Below are 17,650 nucleotides of genomic sequence, written 5' to 3' on the forward strand. Positions count from 1 at the left end.
TGGTTATTGTTGCGGGACTTGTAACACAGACGCACGCTATTCTAAATGTCTGGATGGGGTGTGTGTTATTTTAATTCCATTCTCCAAGTCGAAGACAAACTTTGGAGAGGTGACCTGCTGTGGATAAAACTTTGGACAACCACCATGGCATCTTAACGTCAATACCGGGCATGCGGGATGATTCAAGTTAAGTTACTTTCACTCATAAAAAAACTATTCATTCATTTTTTCCAAGCAACTTCAGTGTCTCTGCATCCTAACTATGGCGGTGGAGTGTAAACATTTTTTTTTTTTTGGATCAAAAATCAGAACGTTGCAATTGCAACTAGTTATAAAATATAGTACAATTATACAGACAACAGGATACAAGCGAAGCAAAGTACACACAGAAATAAAATAAATTTTAAAAATATATATTAAAAAATACAGTAAATTGGGGGCTTAGCATAGCATGGTCAGGAAAGGAGTGTAAACATTTGTAGTAACGAAACTGCTACTGTTGACGTCGACGGCCACTAGTGTAGCCTAATTCGTGGGCTGGGCACAGTCTGACTATTTGATAATGAACAAACCGTCTCTGGTTGCCTACGCTACGGTTTAGGCTAGTAATCCGCCCGCCTATCAGTGAGCAACACGAATAACCAATTGATTCTCGTTTTTCGATTTCTGTTTTTTAAAATGAATATCGAGCACCCATTCATTTCTTGCCTTTTAATGTAAGTTCCTGAAACGGAAAAGGATTGCCCAGAAAGTACACGGATCTATTTGACAGTTACAGCTAACGAGTCATCTAATTCATTAAACGAAAACGCTGCTGAAAAGTTTGTCTGAGTGCTCACGAAGCCCTCTGATTCCAGCAGTTTGAGTTTTAAGTTCTTCTTTGGTGTTTTACGGCAGTTGCCATCCTTTTTAGTTGCATTACCGCCTCCTTCTGGATCTAATCGTGTACTGCTGTCTGGATCTCTTATATCCTGTTACTTATTCCAGTTGCCCTCAAAAAACGAAATATCACCTTCTTTCCCTCCACCGTTTCCCCACACTTAAGCAGATCTGTAAACCTTGCCTCCACTCCTAGTCTCTGTAATCCTGTAAACATTACCCTTCTATCTTGCTCATACTTCCTGCATTCAATCAGGACATGTTCCACTGTTTCTGATTCCTGGCACTGATCGCAATAGCCAGTTGGATGTTTTCCTATAATAAATAGTGTGCTATTCAAGTTGCTGTGACCAATTCTTAATCTACTTATGATTACTTGCTCTCTTCTATCGGTTCCACTGTTTCTTAGCGTCCCTACTTTATTTAGTATTTTATATAAATGTCTTCCTTTTGTTTCACTATCCCAATGTTGTTGCCATTGTTTGATTACTCCCCTCCAAACGATGCTTTTCCCCTCTGATTTTGAAAGTTTAACGCTAAGGTCCACATACTCTCTCCTGACCGCCTCCTTCGCCAATTTATCTGCTTTTTCATTTCCCTGGATTCCTGAATGTGCTGGAGTTTTAAGTCCGCCAGCTGTTCTCTTGATGTATACCACAATCCATTGCGAAACAGCTAGAACTGACTTGGAGACAGAGTTATACAGTCTATGGTTGACAATAAAAACCGATAAACTCTCTAGTGTCTCTAGTCGTATGTTGAGGTATCTTAGGCATGTATATATAACGCTTTATATGTTCCCCTCGTGGTCACAGCGGTGAGATGGCGGAGACTTCGGACAGAATGGAAGTGAGTTGCTGCAGTTGTAGCACGTTTTCCTTATACTATTCAGTTACATTAGCAATCAGTTTGACTATTTCACGCCAGTAATACAATAGTTAAGTAAAATGGCAACTAAGTATTTGTTGTGAGCCACAAATCTCATTGTGCGACCGGTAGCACAGCTAACTGACTGAGAATTGACGAGGTCGCGTGGTATTTTAAATGCCATCTTTTAGCTAACTTAAAAGTTTGATGTGACCAGTTAACCAATAGTTAACGTAATACTATACTATTTTAGTTGACTGTATTATGTCGTACATGCACCCATCTTGGATATGCGGGTCTTTAAAGTTCACCTTTTATCATTTGGCTGTTTTGCCAGCTACACGCTTGCTAATAACTAGCTAGCTTTATTTAGCAAGATGGAAAATTAGCTAATGATAGCTAGCGTTAGCTTCCAATGAATCCTACATAGTCGTGTAGTTGGCTCAATTACGATGCCGTCGTTGATGGTTAATCTGCAGTGCTAGCTAAAGCCAGCTATTTGTCGAGTTTTTTGGCCGTTCTAGGACGCTTAACGTGAGACTGCTTAACAAGGCTTAATGACTGTACCAAAGGAATTAGCTGGAACCACCAAAATTTGCAGTCGTAACGTGGCATGAGTACTATGCGATATACGGTATGCGACAGAATGAGAAGTATTTAAAATGCACTTTTTGTACGTCGCTTTGGATAAAAGCGTCTGCCAAATAAATGTAATGTAATGCCTTTTATGCTCATTAAATCAGCACTTGGAAGTGGCTCGGCTTTATTTTAGTCAATCTGATTACAATTCCTGCTGATCGATTACTTTATCAGGTTGGGAGTTTAACTCCTGTCGGCATCAAAATCTCCCATTACTCCTCAGATCGTTTGTTCCTTATGTGAAAACATGGCTCATTTGTAATTTTATCTTTCTCTCAGGTGTCTCAGGGGAATAACCTGGAAAAGCCTACGGCTGAGGACATGACGTCAAAGGACTATTACTTTGACTCTTATGCTCACTTTGGCATCCATGAGGTACTCTCCCTTTACACCTTGTTTTTTCTTTTCTTTTTTTTTGTTCAAAGTACATAGCTTGTACATGTGAACATAATTAATTTCCTCCTATTGCTGTCTCTGTAGGAAATGCTGAAAGATGAAATCCGCACTCTAACTTATCGCAACTCCATGATCCATAACAAGCACTTGTTCAAGGACAAGGTGGTGCTGGATGTGGGTAGTGGCACCGGCATCCTCTGCATGTTTGCTGCCAAGGCTGGGGCCAAGAAAGTCATTGGAGTAAGTTCCCAGTGTACTTTTTTATCCAGCTAGAGATGTTAGTCACTACAAGACCCTAGACAGCAAATGAGATGTATCTCTGATCACTGTTGTCAGGTTGGTCTGGGTTAGGGTAACATTCTCCCATTGTTCTTTGCCAGATTGAGTGCAGCAGTATATTGGACTATGCTGTCAAGATTGTCAAGGCCAACAAGCTGGACCACAGTAAGCAACTAAATTACATGTGCACTTACTTTAGTCTGTTTTGCTCCCTATCAATGGTATTGTATAGATTTGTCTTGCACCCCCCATATGAATTGTTTGTTATGGGCATATTCTCCACTGGCACAGCAGACTTTGTGATCCTGCTTTTTGTAGTGGTTCAACACTTGGAACATAAACTGCCAGTTTTGTGTGGTGGTCTATGTTGCATTTTTCATTAAGATGTTGCGTAAAACCACAATCAGTGCAAAGAATTTCTCCCCACAAAGAGTTGGCTAGCTATATTGATTCATTGCCCGCCCACTAATGTTAGCTTCCTTGTCATCACCATCACCAGCCTTTCTCTTATTTGATAAATATTTTAACAAACTCGTCTGAAAGTTCAATCAAAAATGGTTTCTCAACCCAGTATTATTTCCAGGTATGCAATGATAGCTAGACTAGTTGGACTGACTTTGGTAGGATTTAGCAAGTTATCTTAGGCGAGCTAAATAGTGTTTGCCAATATTAAAACATTTTGCTAACTACATTAAAAATATAGCTCAGGCTTCAGAAGTCACTTTGTTCATAAATGTAAATTACTGGAAGACCTAATCAACTAGCTCTTCCACCTTCTCGTTGTCTTCATCTGATAGCTATAGTCGACTCAAGATTGTCATCATCAAGATTGACTATCGTTCACCTCACAAACCAGATGCTCCCACCTCAGAAAAAGGATGCATTTGTTTTAAGAGGCAAACAAACAGTAATTACATTTGGGTTCAGCCCTATCAGAGCGAATTACATTGTCCATATCATACATGTTGATAATACGGAGTCAACAGTTGCACCTTAGGGTAAATGGCAGTGTCCTACCGGGGAATCGAACCTGCGACCTTTCGGTTACAAGACAGAACAGGGTATGACATTTGTTCTGCCCATCAGGTGCAATGACAGTGCGCATATCTATATATGTTTAACAAGCAAGGATGTCCAAAAAGCTTGCATCCTTAGGTAAGCTGTGCAGTGACGTGAAGAGTGATAATAGCCGAAGTCAGCATTGGCATGAATGGTGATGATTGTCAGTCTGAGCTGTGGTGCAAATATTGATTGCCACTGAGATTGATGAGAAATTAGCCAACAGCCTGCAGCACAATTGTGGCAGCGGTGAAAATTCAGATAAATGTAGTGGAAACAATGACACACAGAATATATTGTATGGTGGTCACATTGTTCCGCCTGTGTGATGTTCTGGCATTATATCACTGCAATATATAGTCTTTATGTGTACCCTTCCTCAGTTGTGACCATAGTGAAGGGGAAAGTGGAGGAGGTGGAGCTGCCTGTTGAGAAGGTGGACATCATCATCTCCGAGTGGATGGGTTACTGTCTCTTTTACGAATCCATGCTCAACACGGTCATCTATGCCCGAGACAAATGGCTGGTGAGAGTTTTAAATATTAAAATTTCTTTCATTGAATTAATTTAATTCATTAATTTCTTGTAGTTATGCAACACTAACATTTTTCACATGAATTTATCCTGATTATGCAACACATTTTTTACATTTTCAATTTGTAAACTGAACTAGAGTTGAAATTGAGTTGAACGTTTCACCTTCTTTGCTGCTTAGAAACCAGATGGATTGATATTCCCGGACAGAGCCACTCTTTATGTCACCGCTATTGAGGACAGGCAGTACAAGGACTACAAAATACACTGTGAGTATATTCTAGGCCATCTTTTTTCTGGCTTCTCATTTTTGTTTCTTTTAAGCTTGTCTGCATGTTGTGCATTGTACTTCTGCATAATTTGAATGACTTCTATTCATAATCTGTTGTTGTATGTTGGGCAGAATCCATAGTCAAAGTTTAGGTGCTAAGTATGTCAGTCTCTCAGGGTGGAAGAAATTGCAAGTGACACCATGTTCTCATCTTTCAGGGTGGGAGAATGTGCATGGGTTTGACATGTCTTGCATTAAGGAGGTTGCTATCAAGGAACCGCTGGTAGATGTGGTGGAACCCAAGCAGCTGGTCAGCAGTGCCTGCCTCGTGAAGGTCAGAGGCAGTTCTCTCTCCCTTGTGTCGTGTGCCATAGCTGCTATTGTGGCTATGGATGCCCTTGACTAAATCATCGCACCGCTCATATTCGACTGTAGTGTATGCTTGTGTTTGGTCTTAATGCTGCCTTTCTTTTTTAGGAGGTGGATATGTACAACGTGAAGCTAGAGGATCTGTCCTTCTCCTCCCCATTTTGTCTGCAAGTTAAGAGGAATGACTACATCCATGCGCTAGTCACTTACTTCAACATTGAGTTCACCTGCTGCCACAAGAGGACTGGATTTTCAACCAGTAAGCATCTGTCTTTTGTAGATTTTGTATATATTCTTGTGTATGAACTGGTTCATTTAAAAAGGTGACGATCCCAGTCATAAAATCCTGAATTTTATCAAAATATTGATCACTTCTTGATCTTGAAAGAAAACCCTGCCCTGAAAGGGTTTATGGAATTGGCATTTCTGATCATGTCACATCAACATGAGTGCTTTGGTTGCGATTTCATTATTGTGACAAATGTAGTGTGTAGCTAATTTGGCCAGGACAGCTACGTCATAAAGTCTACCTACTTCTGAAGTGAAAATGGACTCATTCCTGAAAAGAAAGCAAGACGCCTCTGCCTGGCCCATCGCCATCACAATTTACCTCCTGCAGCAGCAGAAAGCATGTAGCAGAGGGTGGGAAGAAACTTTGGGTTGGTCAGCAGTAGACCCTAAAATAACCATTACTTGTCCGATGGGTTCGCCGTATTTGGGGAGAAGCTTTATAAACCATGCCATGGTTCTAAGCAAACTCAAGCATTAGCTCGCAACAATATTCTTCGATTGTTAACAATGACTGAGTTTATTGCATTTGAGACATTAAACTCAAAAATGTGAAAAATGCTTTTGGGGGGTGCTGGTGGGTTCAGTGGTATTGCCAACATGCAAAGCCATTTAGTATAGTGTTATAGGTCGGCAAAATAAATTGTGATTTTCTTGTTAAACAATACAATGAACAGATGGGGGGGGGGGGGGGATTGGGAAATTTGCACTATTATTTTTGGCTTCTGAGAAAATGGCATGCCACAAGATATTGTCATTTGTGTGCTGTGTTTGAAAAAAGTTGGCATACACTCGTATACATTAGTCTCAGCAACTTTGGTTACAAGTTGTTGCACAAAGGCAAGCTTAAGCAATTTCACGGGCAATACTAATCTTTTTTGCTTGTACTGACCTTCCACATCTCGCTTCAGCAGACATTGCAGTCCATTTCACTTGAGTCTGGACAGGTTGTACTCACTGTGTGAATCTCTTCACAGGCCCAGAGTCCCCCTACACTCACTGGAAGCAGACTGTGTTCTATCTGGATGATTATCTGACGGTGAAGACAGGGGAGGAGATATTCGGCACACTGAGTATGAAGCCCAATGCCAAGAACAACGTAAGCTTCTGCACATGCCTTCATCCTGTTGTCCATGTCGCCTGCTTCTGTTAGGCTTTCCTGACCTAATGCCTATTAGCTGTATGTATACAATATATATTAGCCACACACACACTCTCACAAACACGCTTAAATTAAAGCGGAGAATGTGCACCACATGAAAATTCTAAAATTGTGGAGTACAGAGGCAAATAAGTATGTCTGTCCCAAACGTTATGGTGGTATATGTGCATGCGTGTGTAAGCGCATCTTTCCCTAGGTTTAATTTATGATTCCTCCTCCCCCAGCGTGACCTGGACTTCACTGTTGACATTGACTTCAAGGGACAGCTGTGTGAGGTCACCAAAACCTCTGAATACAAGATGCGTTAGAGGGGGGGCAAGTAATAGCCAAGGGCTGTGCAGGTGTGTGCCTAATGTGACGACGACTCCTGATTTTAACTACTGTATGTTCTTTTGCTTTTGTGTAATAATTCTCGTTGTTCAGAGGTTGAAATGTTTCTGTAAATTGGTCTTCTGCAACCACAAGATATTGTGCATTAGTCATATAGAATGTACTGTACAAAGTTGTAACATTTTTAATATCTACACTACCATTTGAACACTGCATCTATGCCATACACATTGCAGCTTTCTCAAAATCTAGACAGTGAGTGCACACCCTATCCCCTTGACCTTCCATATACGGTATTACTGGAAAAATAGTTAATTCACAGAAATGGAATTCTGGCAATGCCACCCCCACTTTTTTAATTGTATTTTTTTTGTGGAGCAATATCTTTGAGTTGTTTGTTTTTTTATTTTATTTTATTGTAGGCTACACAATGGTAATAAGGACCCCAGTGAGAAGTAGAAGAGGAACTTTAAGAATGCATGGGCCCGGTCTTGTGTACAGTGTAATCTTTGGGTAGTTCCACAGTGTATATCAAATGCATAGGGTGTCAATTCTGGGGTGGGCATTGGGAGCTGAAGGGGGGGGAGGGGGGGGAACCAAAATAACTGCCCTTCGTACACGGAGGATTTTGGTCGTGGAAGGAGTGGATTGGATATTGGAGAATGATGTTTTATATTTTGCTGATTTTTGATGAAATAAAATTTTTGAAGTGGCTGTGCATGTTTATCCAGAAGGATTTATTTTTGTCCATAGTGATTATTGTCTCCTAATTGTGGTCTAGAGCAGGGGTCTCAAACAGCAGTTCTTAAGGGATGCGGTGTTTGGCAAACGTGACCTGTAGGCAAAATGGGTGTCGTACTATCGTTCTCACTCCCTTTCCCCCCTTTAAAAATAAAAAATTTTTTTTTATTTTTTTTTACTGAAACCGTCCTAAATTTAACCTGGGCCAAGATATTATGTTCTCTGATCACTTTAGTGTATAATGGCTGATGGATTGAGAGTGTAAAGTTCAAAAAAGAGTGAAAGAATCCAGCATAGACGTTGGAAAGCCAGCTGACGGCAAGCTAACCTCCTGAAGGACCAGCGGTTGCATGTTGCGACTTCCATGGGAAGGTTGGACTGAATTCAGTCAAACGTTTTAGCTTGCGCAGAAGACATCAAAAAGCTCAATGCACCAAGTTTCATGCTCAAATTATGAAGGTTATATTGTTCTAATTGAATGTATGATTTGATCTAAACCACTAGTTAAACACCTTTCCTCATCAGCTCCTCCAAGGGTTTGACTGAGGACAGTGCCATGGGCTTGCTGGTCTGATTTGATTGCACAGACTGGGAAGTGTTCCAACCTACCAATGATTTATATTAAATCACTGACACTGCGTGCTGCTATGTTTCCTTTTGTAGAGAATGTGATCCCTACCACAGAAGCAACAATTTCCAAAAAACTGGATTTCTAAAGCTTCTGAAATGAATTTTGTATACATGTTTTTAATACATGTTTACTCAATTCCTCTGTTCTCTGTTGAGTGGAGCTAAGGAAGCGAGGAAAGGACGCAAGGAAAGGATGCAAGGAAGTAATTTAAGCAAATGGAATGAGCCCCATATCCTGCAGGCCATAGTGTCTGTAGTGCAATGCACTGCACCACCTGATTTCACTATTTTATCACTTGGTTCAGGAAGCAGTGGCGGCTGCTGAGCTGAAAACTGACGGGGCGGAAAACTTCCCTTGATTATGGGGAAACCGATTATTGGTCTCGATCTATTTTAAATAATTTTCCTCGATTAACAGTTCAATGATTAATTCACAAAATAATGTCATCAGATATAGCCTGTTATTCTGAATTAGGCCATTAGGGGAGTAATGAAATTATTTTTATTTGCATCACAAAATTGAGCACATTTTATCAACAATATTTTAAATTGTGGATACATGTACTCTTCGTTCTCCGCACCCACACTAAAAGAATATTCATGACAAAGATACAGTATGCAATGTGCAGACTTTATCATTTAAATTGTAAGAATCCCATCAGATACTTCAACTGTTTGGTGTATCTGAGTGGCAAAGGTTAGTAGAAACGGCATTAATTTAATGTTATCTCAAAAAATACACCTGACTCTTGCATAATATCATGAATACATAACTTCAAACCAATACTTTCCATGCCACAGAAGGAGGAAGGAAAGATAAAATGTAGGTGAAGCCGACCTTGTGTATTCTCATGTGTGAAGGAAAATTCAAAGGTTCTGATCCGAATGTCCCTCAAGTATGACCTGGAGATGTCAAGTGACTAAAAAAAACCAACGAGAACAGATTGAATTGTAATAGCAAATGAGTGAAATAATTTGAATGTCCACAAGAGAGGAGGAAATTATTAAAAAACGAAACGTAAAATTCTTATAGGACATGACAACAAAGTTTTTTTGATCAAACCACAATTTGTAAAATAACAATTTGAAAGTTATACTTCCTAAATAATATTTTAAGTATTTGAAAATAAGTTGTATCTCACTAATTGAAGCACATTCGTTCTTTACTTGTTCTCGCCTGCCCGTTAGTGATAACATACAAAAAAGTCTATGTTCTTTTTGTTAAAACTACTTTGAAGTTGCCTCTGAAGCATTGTTCCAGGAGAGGTGGAAGGGGCAATGAAGGGAGTGAAGCTGTCAAGCTGTAATGACACAGTTTCTCCACACAATGGAGACAAACACCTTTGAGTTATTTTTGTATTTTATTATTTATTTAATTATTTTTTGGAACATACATTTTTGATTGGTCCTGGCAATTAGTTAGATATTTTAGTTACTCAGAAGTTTCTTATGACCAGCCAGCTTAACAATGGTAAGTATACAAGCAGTCTATGGAGTACCAAAAATCTGACATAAATGGGTTTTTCTGAATTTATTTCTTGATTCATCAATTTCTATATATATTTATTTCTGTATTCATTTATTGATTCATTTATTTCTGTATTGTTCAGCCATATGGTAACGAGGGGGCTCGACTTTTACATTCAGCCATAGCAATCAAGTCCAGAGTGGGAGATTAGGAGGTCTTTCGCAGGCAGGCATGGAGTGCAAAGTTCAAATATCTGGCTGAGCAGACTATGCTCTGTTGTCCTAAGATCGCTTATGCCATGCACTGCCATTCGATGGTGAACTGTTCTCCCACCAACCCCAAAAAAAGTTGCAATGTCACGGACAGACCAACCAGCTAATAAATAACCACAGCTTTCAAAGACAGTAGTGAGAAGGGCGTCCAACTGATCTGATATAATCTGAATTTTGGAGCGAAACATTTGAGCGATGAGCCACTTCCTCCAAATTGTTGTATACTACTGGGTCAGCCTCTGTGTTGTAGCTAACTGAAACAAACTGACAAAGAATCCACACAGGAGTAAATATTCAGGACTAGCATTTACAGCTGTTTTAGTCTAAATCTCTATTGCAAGGCAACAGATTCAATTTATAGAGTTCATTCACAAATGATTAATGTACATATCAGTTTTGAGGCTTTGACAGCATTTATTTCCTTTTCAATTCTCATGCAGTACAAGCGCAGTACTCTTCACTCCAAAGGACCTGTGTACTAACTTTGATAAGCTGTAACAAAATTTCCTTGAGGGCAGTTTCCAAACAAAAATAAGATTTAAATCAATTAAAAATGTTTTTTAAATAAAGAAAATAGTCATACACACACTACAACCTCTGGATGCATACTTTACTGCTGTACAAGCTGCTTTGAATTCCCCCAAAGTGTATTTTCTTGTTTTAAAAAGTCAAGTGTCCCTTTTAGGGACACAGAGACATCCGAGTGAAGGTGGAACATCTTTTTTAAATTGCCTAGAGAAGCTGTGTGTGTGCGAACACATGTTTGTGTGTCCCTGTGCGTCTGAGACAAAGCCAGCTGTCTGGTATGCTGAGTACCTGCTGTTTATCATATGAGTTCTTATGTTGGAAATGTGCGACTCAGAATGACAAGGCACCATCATTTTCCCCAAGTGTCCCAAAAGTCCTGATAAACAAAATGAGAGATTATCCCAACGCAGTGAGCATATGGATAGGACCCTACAAAGTATTGACACCAGTGTATAATGACACACTTCAATTTCTAGAGATGTGCCAAGAGAATGCATGTGTTCTGATAATTTTACTGCTCTCTTTTAGGCCACTCCTTAGACTATACTCTGGACTGAGAATGGCAGACAAACAAAACAACACTATAGGAAGGAACCATGAAAGTCACAAAGCATTCATTCAGAACAACATGGGCACTACATTCTTACAGGCAACCCCACGCAAATGGCAAGATGCCTAGTCATTGTTTACTTGTCGACAGGAGCTTCCTCTCTTGGGCTCATTGGGCCATTTCTTTCAGTTCTGTCTCCTTTACACCATTATTTGTCTGTGCTTCATCCTTTCACTCAAATGTTATAGTGTTCCTGACTTCACATTTTGTGTTACCCATCAATCTAGAAGAAGGGTGGAGATGGAACTTTGACTTGCTTACGTGGAAGTAGGTTTTTACCCACTTCTACGTCACAGATGTGGACTGGGCTCCAGGCGAAACTAAACAAAACTTTTCACCTTTGGGTGGCAGTGCATGGCTATTTTTTTTGCACAAAATGCAGTGGCAAGGCTAGATTAGATTTTATTAACAAAAGGACTAATGTGATGTTTCATTTGGAGACAGGATACTTGGCTTTATGACTCAAAAAACATGATTTAGTGTTTATTACCCCTTTAAGGTGATTTTGAATTGGAATTATTTAGGCCATCGAGGTAATAAAGTAATTATACGACTGAAAAGCTAAGAATAGATGGGTAAAAAAGGTTAAAAAAGATAGCATGTGCACGTAATGTTTAACAAACATATGGTAGATGGGTAAGACTGGACTTCAACCCCATAGAGTCTGTGGGCTTGCCTCATGTGGAGATCCACCTCTCCAACTAACAATTTAACCTCTATATACCCTTTAAAGACTGCTGCTACACTGAATCTGCAGTGGCTATCTGTCTCTGTCTGTATATAGGTTAGCTCTACATTTTTCACTTAACCATGTTAAAAAAGATTCTCTGGTGTGTTTCACAGCAAGCATCCTGCTGTTTTTCATTTATTGCTGTAACCTCTGAAGAAGGTACCCATATCATTTGGTTTTGGTTCACATTACATTTCATTTATTTGGCAGATGGTTTTATCCAAAGCGACATACAATAAGTACATACTGAAAGCCATCGGAACAACTATAGAACACAGGCTTGATAAGGTACATCACTCCTTATGTAACAGTTAACCATAGCCATGAACACATTAAGTCCAATTCACACAGTAAGCATAGGCTAGGTCAGAAGGTTATGGTAAATCAAACCAGGAGACATCATGATAATGGTACATGGTAAAGTGCAATATAAGTGCTGGATGGAGATACAAGTATGGCATGAAAGTGCTAGAGAAACAAGATAGAACAACACAAGTGATAAGAGTGATCCTAGATTGGGAGTGCCCTGCAGCATTGTGATAGTCCAGGTGCAGTTTGAAGAGATGCTTCTTCAGACCACTGCAAAAGACAGGCAATGACCCTGTGGTTGGTAGAGGGTGGGGAGTTTGTTCCACCTCTGGGGAAGCTAGGGTGGAGAAGCTCTGTGGTCAAGTTGTGCTGCTGCAGCAGAGTGGAGTGGTCGAGCTGATGTGTAAGGTTGAATCATGTCCTGTAGGTAGGCGGGGACTGTCCTGTTGGCTTCTGGTAGCCAGTGAAGAGACCTCAGCAAGGGAGGGACATGTGAGACCTTAAGAAGGTTAAAGATGAGGTCTAGCAGCAGCATTCTCAATTGTAGTAGCTGTATGGCACAAGCTGGCGGGTTTGCAAGGAGGGAGTTGCAGTAATCTAAACAGGAGATTAGCATAGCCTGGATGGGTAGCTGGGTGGAGTAAATGGTCAGGTATAGTCAAATCCTTGTGATGTTGTACAGAAGAAATCTGCAGGACCTTGATGTTGCTGTGATGTGCTCCTTAAAGTCCAGCTGGTCATCCAGGACCACCCCCAGACTTGTTGCAGAATGAGAAGCAGTCACTGTAGTACCATCAACAGTGATGGAGAGCTCCTTTAGTAAGGAAGTTCTTGTGAGGGATGAACAGTAGCTCAGTCTTGTTGAAGTTGAGCTTCAGGTGATTCCTGGCCATCCATGCCGAGATGTCAGCCAGACAGATAGACTTTCTCACGTGTCGTTTTGTGTCACAACTGTCAACTCTTATCAGAACAGTGAGTATTCCTGGGTTAGCACTGCTGTGAATCTGTCGGTTCTGTGTGTTAAATAATTGGATGAGCCACCATTCCTGAGCATTGCTGAGGCAACAGTTTTTTGGAGAGCTGGTAACAAAAAATATGGTTGACCTTCATTCAGTGTTTTTTTTCTTTTTTCATTCCATCTCTGTTTTATTACATATATATGAACCAGAAAATTAATGCCAGAAAATATAGACTGGCAACATATATTATTACATTTACAAAACATATGCCCTTTTTTACTCCTACACAATTGTAAAAGATGATAGCATGAGATCTGGGACATGCTCATGTTAAACATTACCTGGGGAGCGGTCTTCAGTGGCAGGGTTACATATGGGCTCCACAAGGGCAAAGTCTTTCCACATATGCACACAAAGGCTGTTAAATATTATATATTCAAATAGCCTATCCTGTTCTATCCAGTGCAATCCAGTCTCACTGAAAAGAACGTTTTAAAGGTGTGGTATGAAAGTTGTTGTTTTGGAACACTTTTGTTCATATTTGCTTAAATTTCCTTCACGTCCTGACAGATATCAATAAATTAGGAAAAGAATCAGGTCTCTCTGACTGGCTCAGGCTCTAAAATCAACCACTCCAAATTTTACTGTGCCTGAATCTCTGCAAAGGAGACTTCCCTCCCTGTCTGTCAATCCTGTTGCATGTCCACAGCTCTGCCAGAGGAGGCAGGGCAGGACTACACAGAAAAGAGAAGAGATATTGCAGGGACATGAAACTCCAGTACTACCATGTCCTCTTATATTTTACTATATTTTCTCTCTGAATTTGGCATTAAGACATACAGATAATAAAAGCAACGACATTTTGAGTAAAATCAGACGAAACCCAATGGGGTGACATAGCTCAGGAGGTAAGAGCGGTTGTCTGGCAGTCGGAGGGTTGCCGGTTCAATCCCCTGCCCTGGGCATGTTGAAGTGTCCCTGAGCAAGACACCTAACCCCTAATTGCTCTGGTGAATGCGAGGCATCAATTGTAAAACGCTATATAAATGCAGTCCATTTACCAATACATTAGCTTATAGTGGCAAACGCAGCTGATGTGACTGGTGACAAGCTGGCGAGTCTCAAAGAAATGCAAAACTCCAGTGCTACCTTGTCATCTTATGTTTAAAAGCTGCAAATCTATATTTCACATTGAATTTGACATTGAGGCATACAGATTATGAAAGCCAAGACATTATACAAGTAAAATCAGGTGAAGCCCAGTAGCTTGTAGCCTTGAAAACAGCAAAACAGCTGTTTAGTAAGTAATAGTAAGAGCTATTATCTCCAAATGGAGAACACTTGGAACAGTGGTGAATTTTCCCAGGAGTGGCTGACTTGCCGAAACCCAGGGAGTCACAAAAGATCCCAGTAGAACATTCAAAGAACTGTAGGCTTCTCAAACCTCCACTAAATCCATATTCATGAGTCCACAATTTAAAAAAAAGAAACTAGGAAAAAATGGGATTCTTGGGAGAGTAGCAAAGTGGAAACCACTGGTAACCAAGAGAAACATTAATGCTCATCTCACATTTGCAAAAAGCACCTGGATGTACTCAAGCCTTTTGGGATAATGTTCTACAGACAGACAAAAGTGGATCTTTTTCGACAACACAGGTCCCATTATGTCTGGCATAAAGCAAAAACGGCATTTCACAGTAATAATAATCATTTTTTATAATAATCATATAATAACAATAATATATTAATAATAAACTTTATTTGTATAGCACCCTTCATACAGAGATGCAGCTGAAAGTGCTTTACATAGTGCAGTGGAGAGAAGAAAATTAAAATAAAGTAAAATAAAATAATAAATAAAAGAGCATATAAAATGTAAAAATAAAATAGCATGTGATAGATAAAAATGCATAGAACATAAATGCATGTTTTCAATGAGAAATTTATTTATTTGATTAAAATCCACTTTCTCAAGTACCTTGCTCATGAATGGTAGGTTCAAAATAGGCCTGTGGGATATTATTAGTTAAGTTTGATTTATTTAGAACTATTTTCACTACAGCTATTTGAAAGGCCGTAGGAAAGATTCAATTTTCCAGTGACGTGTTAATTATATTAAGAAGAGAGGAAGATAGACCTGCATAGATGTTTTTGAGGAAGTGACTATAGGAACTGGATCAAGAACACATGCTGAGGATTTAGTTTGTGGTCAATCATACCACCAGTCAAACATGGTGGTGGTAGTGTGATGGTGTTGGGATGTTTTGCATTTGCCATAATTGAAAGAACCATGAATTCTGCTTTGTACCAGAAAATTCTCAACAAGAATGTCCGGTCATCTGTCCATGAGCTGAAGCTGAAGTGTGATTGGGTTATGCCGCAAGACAATGATCCAAAACACAAAAGCAAGTCCACATCTGAATGACTGCTGTGGCAGGACCTGAAACGAGGAGGATTTGTCTGAATTAAAGCAGTTCTGCTAAAAAGAGTTGGCTAAAATTCCTCCACAGTGATGTGGAAGAATGATATCAAATTATAGCAAGTGTTTGGTTGCAGTTATCGCTGCTAAAGGTGGTGAAACCAGTTATTAAGCTTAAAAGGGCAATTACTTTTTCCACATGGGTGAGATGGGTGTTTAATAACTTTTTTCATTAAATAAATGAAATAAATAAAAAAATGTGTTTTGTATTTACTCAGGTTCCCGTCTAATTTTACATTTTGTCTAAAAAGCACTGAAACCATTCAGTGTGACATGCAACAATAGAGGAAATCTGGAAAAGGGCAAATACTTTTTCACAACATTGTACCTTTAAAATTCCAGTCAGACAAAAAGTAAGCAGAAAAGTATGTGAACAATGTTGCTCAGGACACCATCACTTCATGAACTAAAATTCAAGTATTTTTCCAGCCTAAAATGCGTGCCCACTTGGGCACAGGGCTTCTCTTCAAATGATTCCGCCATCCTTCCTGGCTTCATAGCATCTTTCATGTCACGACACTAGGCATAAAGGGCATGCTGCCCCCCAGGTTTACACACGGTAGCCTATTCCTCCTTGCGGACGTATAATGTGAATTTTTGAGGACTTGTATAAAGTACGCTCAGAATGACCGCAGGATATAAGACACCAATCTTGTGTAGGCTACGCGTTCGCGTAATTTAAATCAAGTAGGTTATGTTTCCAGCCTAAGTTGGCTGGTTTCCAAACAATGCGAAACTCCGGTGCTGTTCTCTTACGTAAAAAACGTTCCAAAACTATAGTTCTACTCTTAATATAGCATTAAGACATGTAGACTATGAAAGCCAATATATTGTTCTACTAAAATAACAGTAAAGCCTAAAACAGCCAAAAATTAACATTTGTGACGTAAACATCGATTTATATGAAATTGCCCATAGCAACTTCCTACTGACGTCCTATCGTTCCATTACATTACTGATGTCAGGTGGTGCACGGTGCATGTTTTTGGAGGGAGGGGCTTTGGTGGGACAGCTGAGGGTAGGGGGTGGGAGTTGGAACATTTTTCTCTGCTTCTAGCTCAGTCTTGGTCGTTTCTGCAAACTTATATGCTGCGCCGTCAATTGTCCCATGTTTCATGAAAAAGTTTATTTATTTAGATTTCGTGTCACACCAGTTTTAAAGTGGTCAGATTTGTGAAACTGTGTCTGACAGTGGGCGTTGTGCAAAATAGTAGACATAAACATACTGACCGGCCAGCACAACGTGTAGCTTACCGACACTAAGGATGCTTTTTAAGTTGGCTTTGCTATCCGGTTCATTTGACATGAATGCATAAAATTCTCAGGGGAGTTTACCGCGTATTATTTTAAGTACTTCAGTTGATGCATCGACGTACTTACCAATCCTGAAGGTCATTTGCTGGGCATTACTCCCAAAAGGCCAGTGATATCGCCAAAGGTGACCGTGTGAACCAAGTGTCGAGAACTCATGTAGCCAATAAAGAGGTGGCGAGCTCTGTTCCACTGTCTAGGGATTTGGTAATAATGTAGTTACTCTTCCGCCAAAAAAGAGACCTAGTGTAGAGATAAATATTTGGGAACACGGTGACTATAGTCTAACTTTACTTAATATAGGCTATAGGTTGAATTGCTGAGATTAGGCTGCTTTCTAATTGAAATAAAGGGGCCGTACATACAGTATGTGATTTCTTTTGCAAGTATATTCCCCTATACATATGAATATTGTCAGAAATGTCGCATTGATTCTCTTCGATTTGTTTTATCGATTTTTTTCAGTTGGGGATACGAAGCCACGACAGACGAATGGGTTTCTGAACAATTTAACATTAAATGTGCCAACATTAAATAAGT

At 39.8% G+C, this 17,650-nt stretch overlaps 1 protein-coding gene across 2 annotated transcripts; it reads left to right on the top strand.

Annotated features, from left to right (window-relative positions):
* Window positions 1–1,575: 1,575 nt before the first annotated feature.
* Window positions 1,576–7,791, top strand: LOC135247997 (protein arginine N-methyltransferase 1-like). 2 transcript variants are annotated; one of them, XM_064322043.1, is made up of 11 exons: window positions 1,576–1,728; window positions 2,665–2,760; window positions 2,866–3,021; window positions 3,162–3,225; window positions 4,503–4,645; window positions 4,835–4,922; window positions 5,143–5,258; window positions 5,402–5,552; window positions 6,559–6,680; window positions 6,968–7,084; window positions 7,496–7,791. In XM_064322043.1, the coding sequence occupies exons 1-10, from the start codon at window positions 1,702–1,704 to the stop codon at window positions 7,049–7,051; spliced, it is 1,047 nt and encodes a 348-aa protein (XP_064178113.1). In that variant the 5' UTR covers window positions 1,576–1,701; the 3' UTR covers window positions 7,052–7,084; window positions 7,496–7,791. The 2 variants fall into 2 exon arrangements, with proteins under 2 accessions (XP_064178113.1, XP_064178112.1); XM_064322042.1 differs by having other exon boundaries at window positions 6,968–7,791.
* Window positions 7,792–17,650: the final 9,859 nt, after the last annotated feature.

Source organism: Anguilla rostrata, chromosome 2, assembly GCF_018555375.3.
Source record: "Anguilla rostrata isolate EN2019 chromosome 2, ASM1855537v3, whole genome shotgun sequence".
Lineage (NCBI taxonomy): Eukaryota > Metazoa > Chordata > Actinopteri > Anguilliformes > Anguillidae > Anguilla > Anguilla rostrata.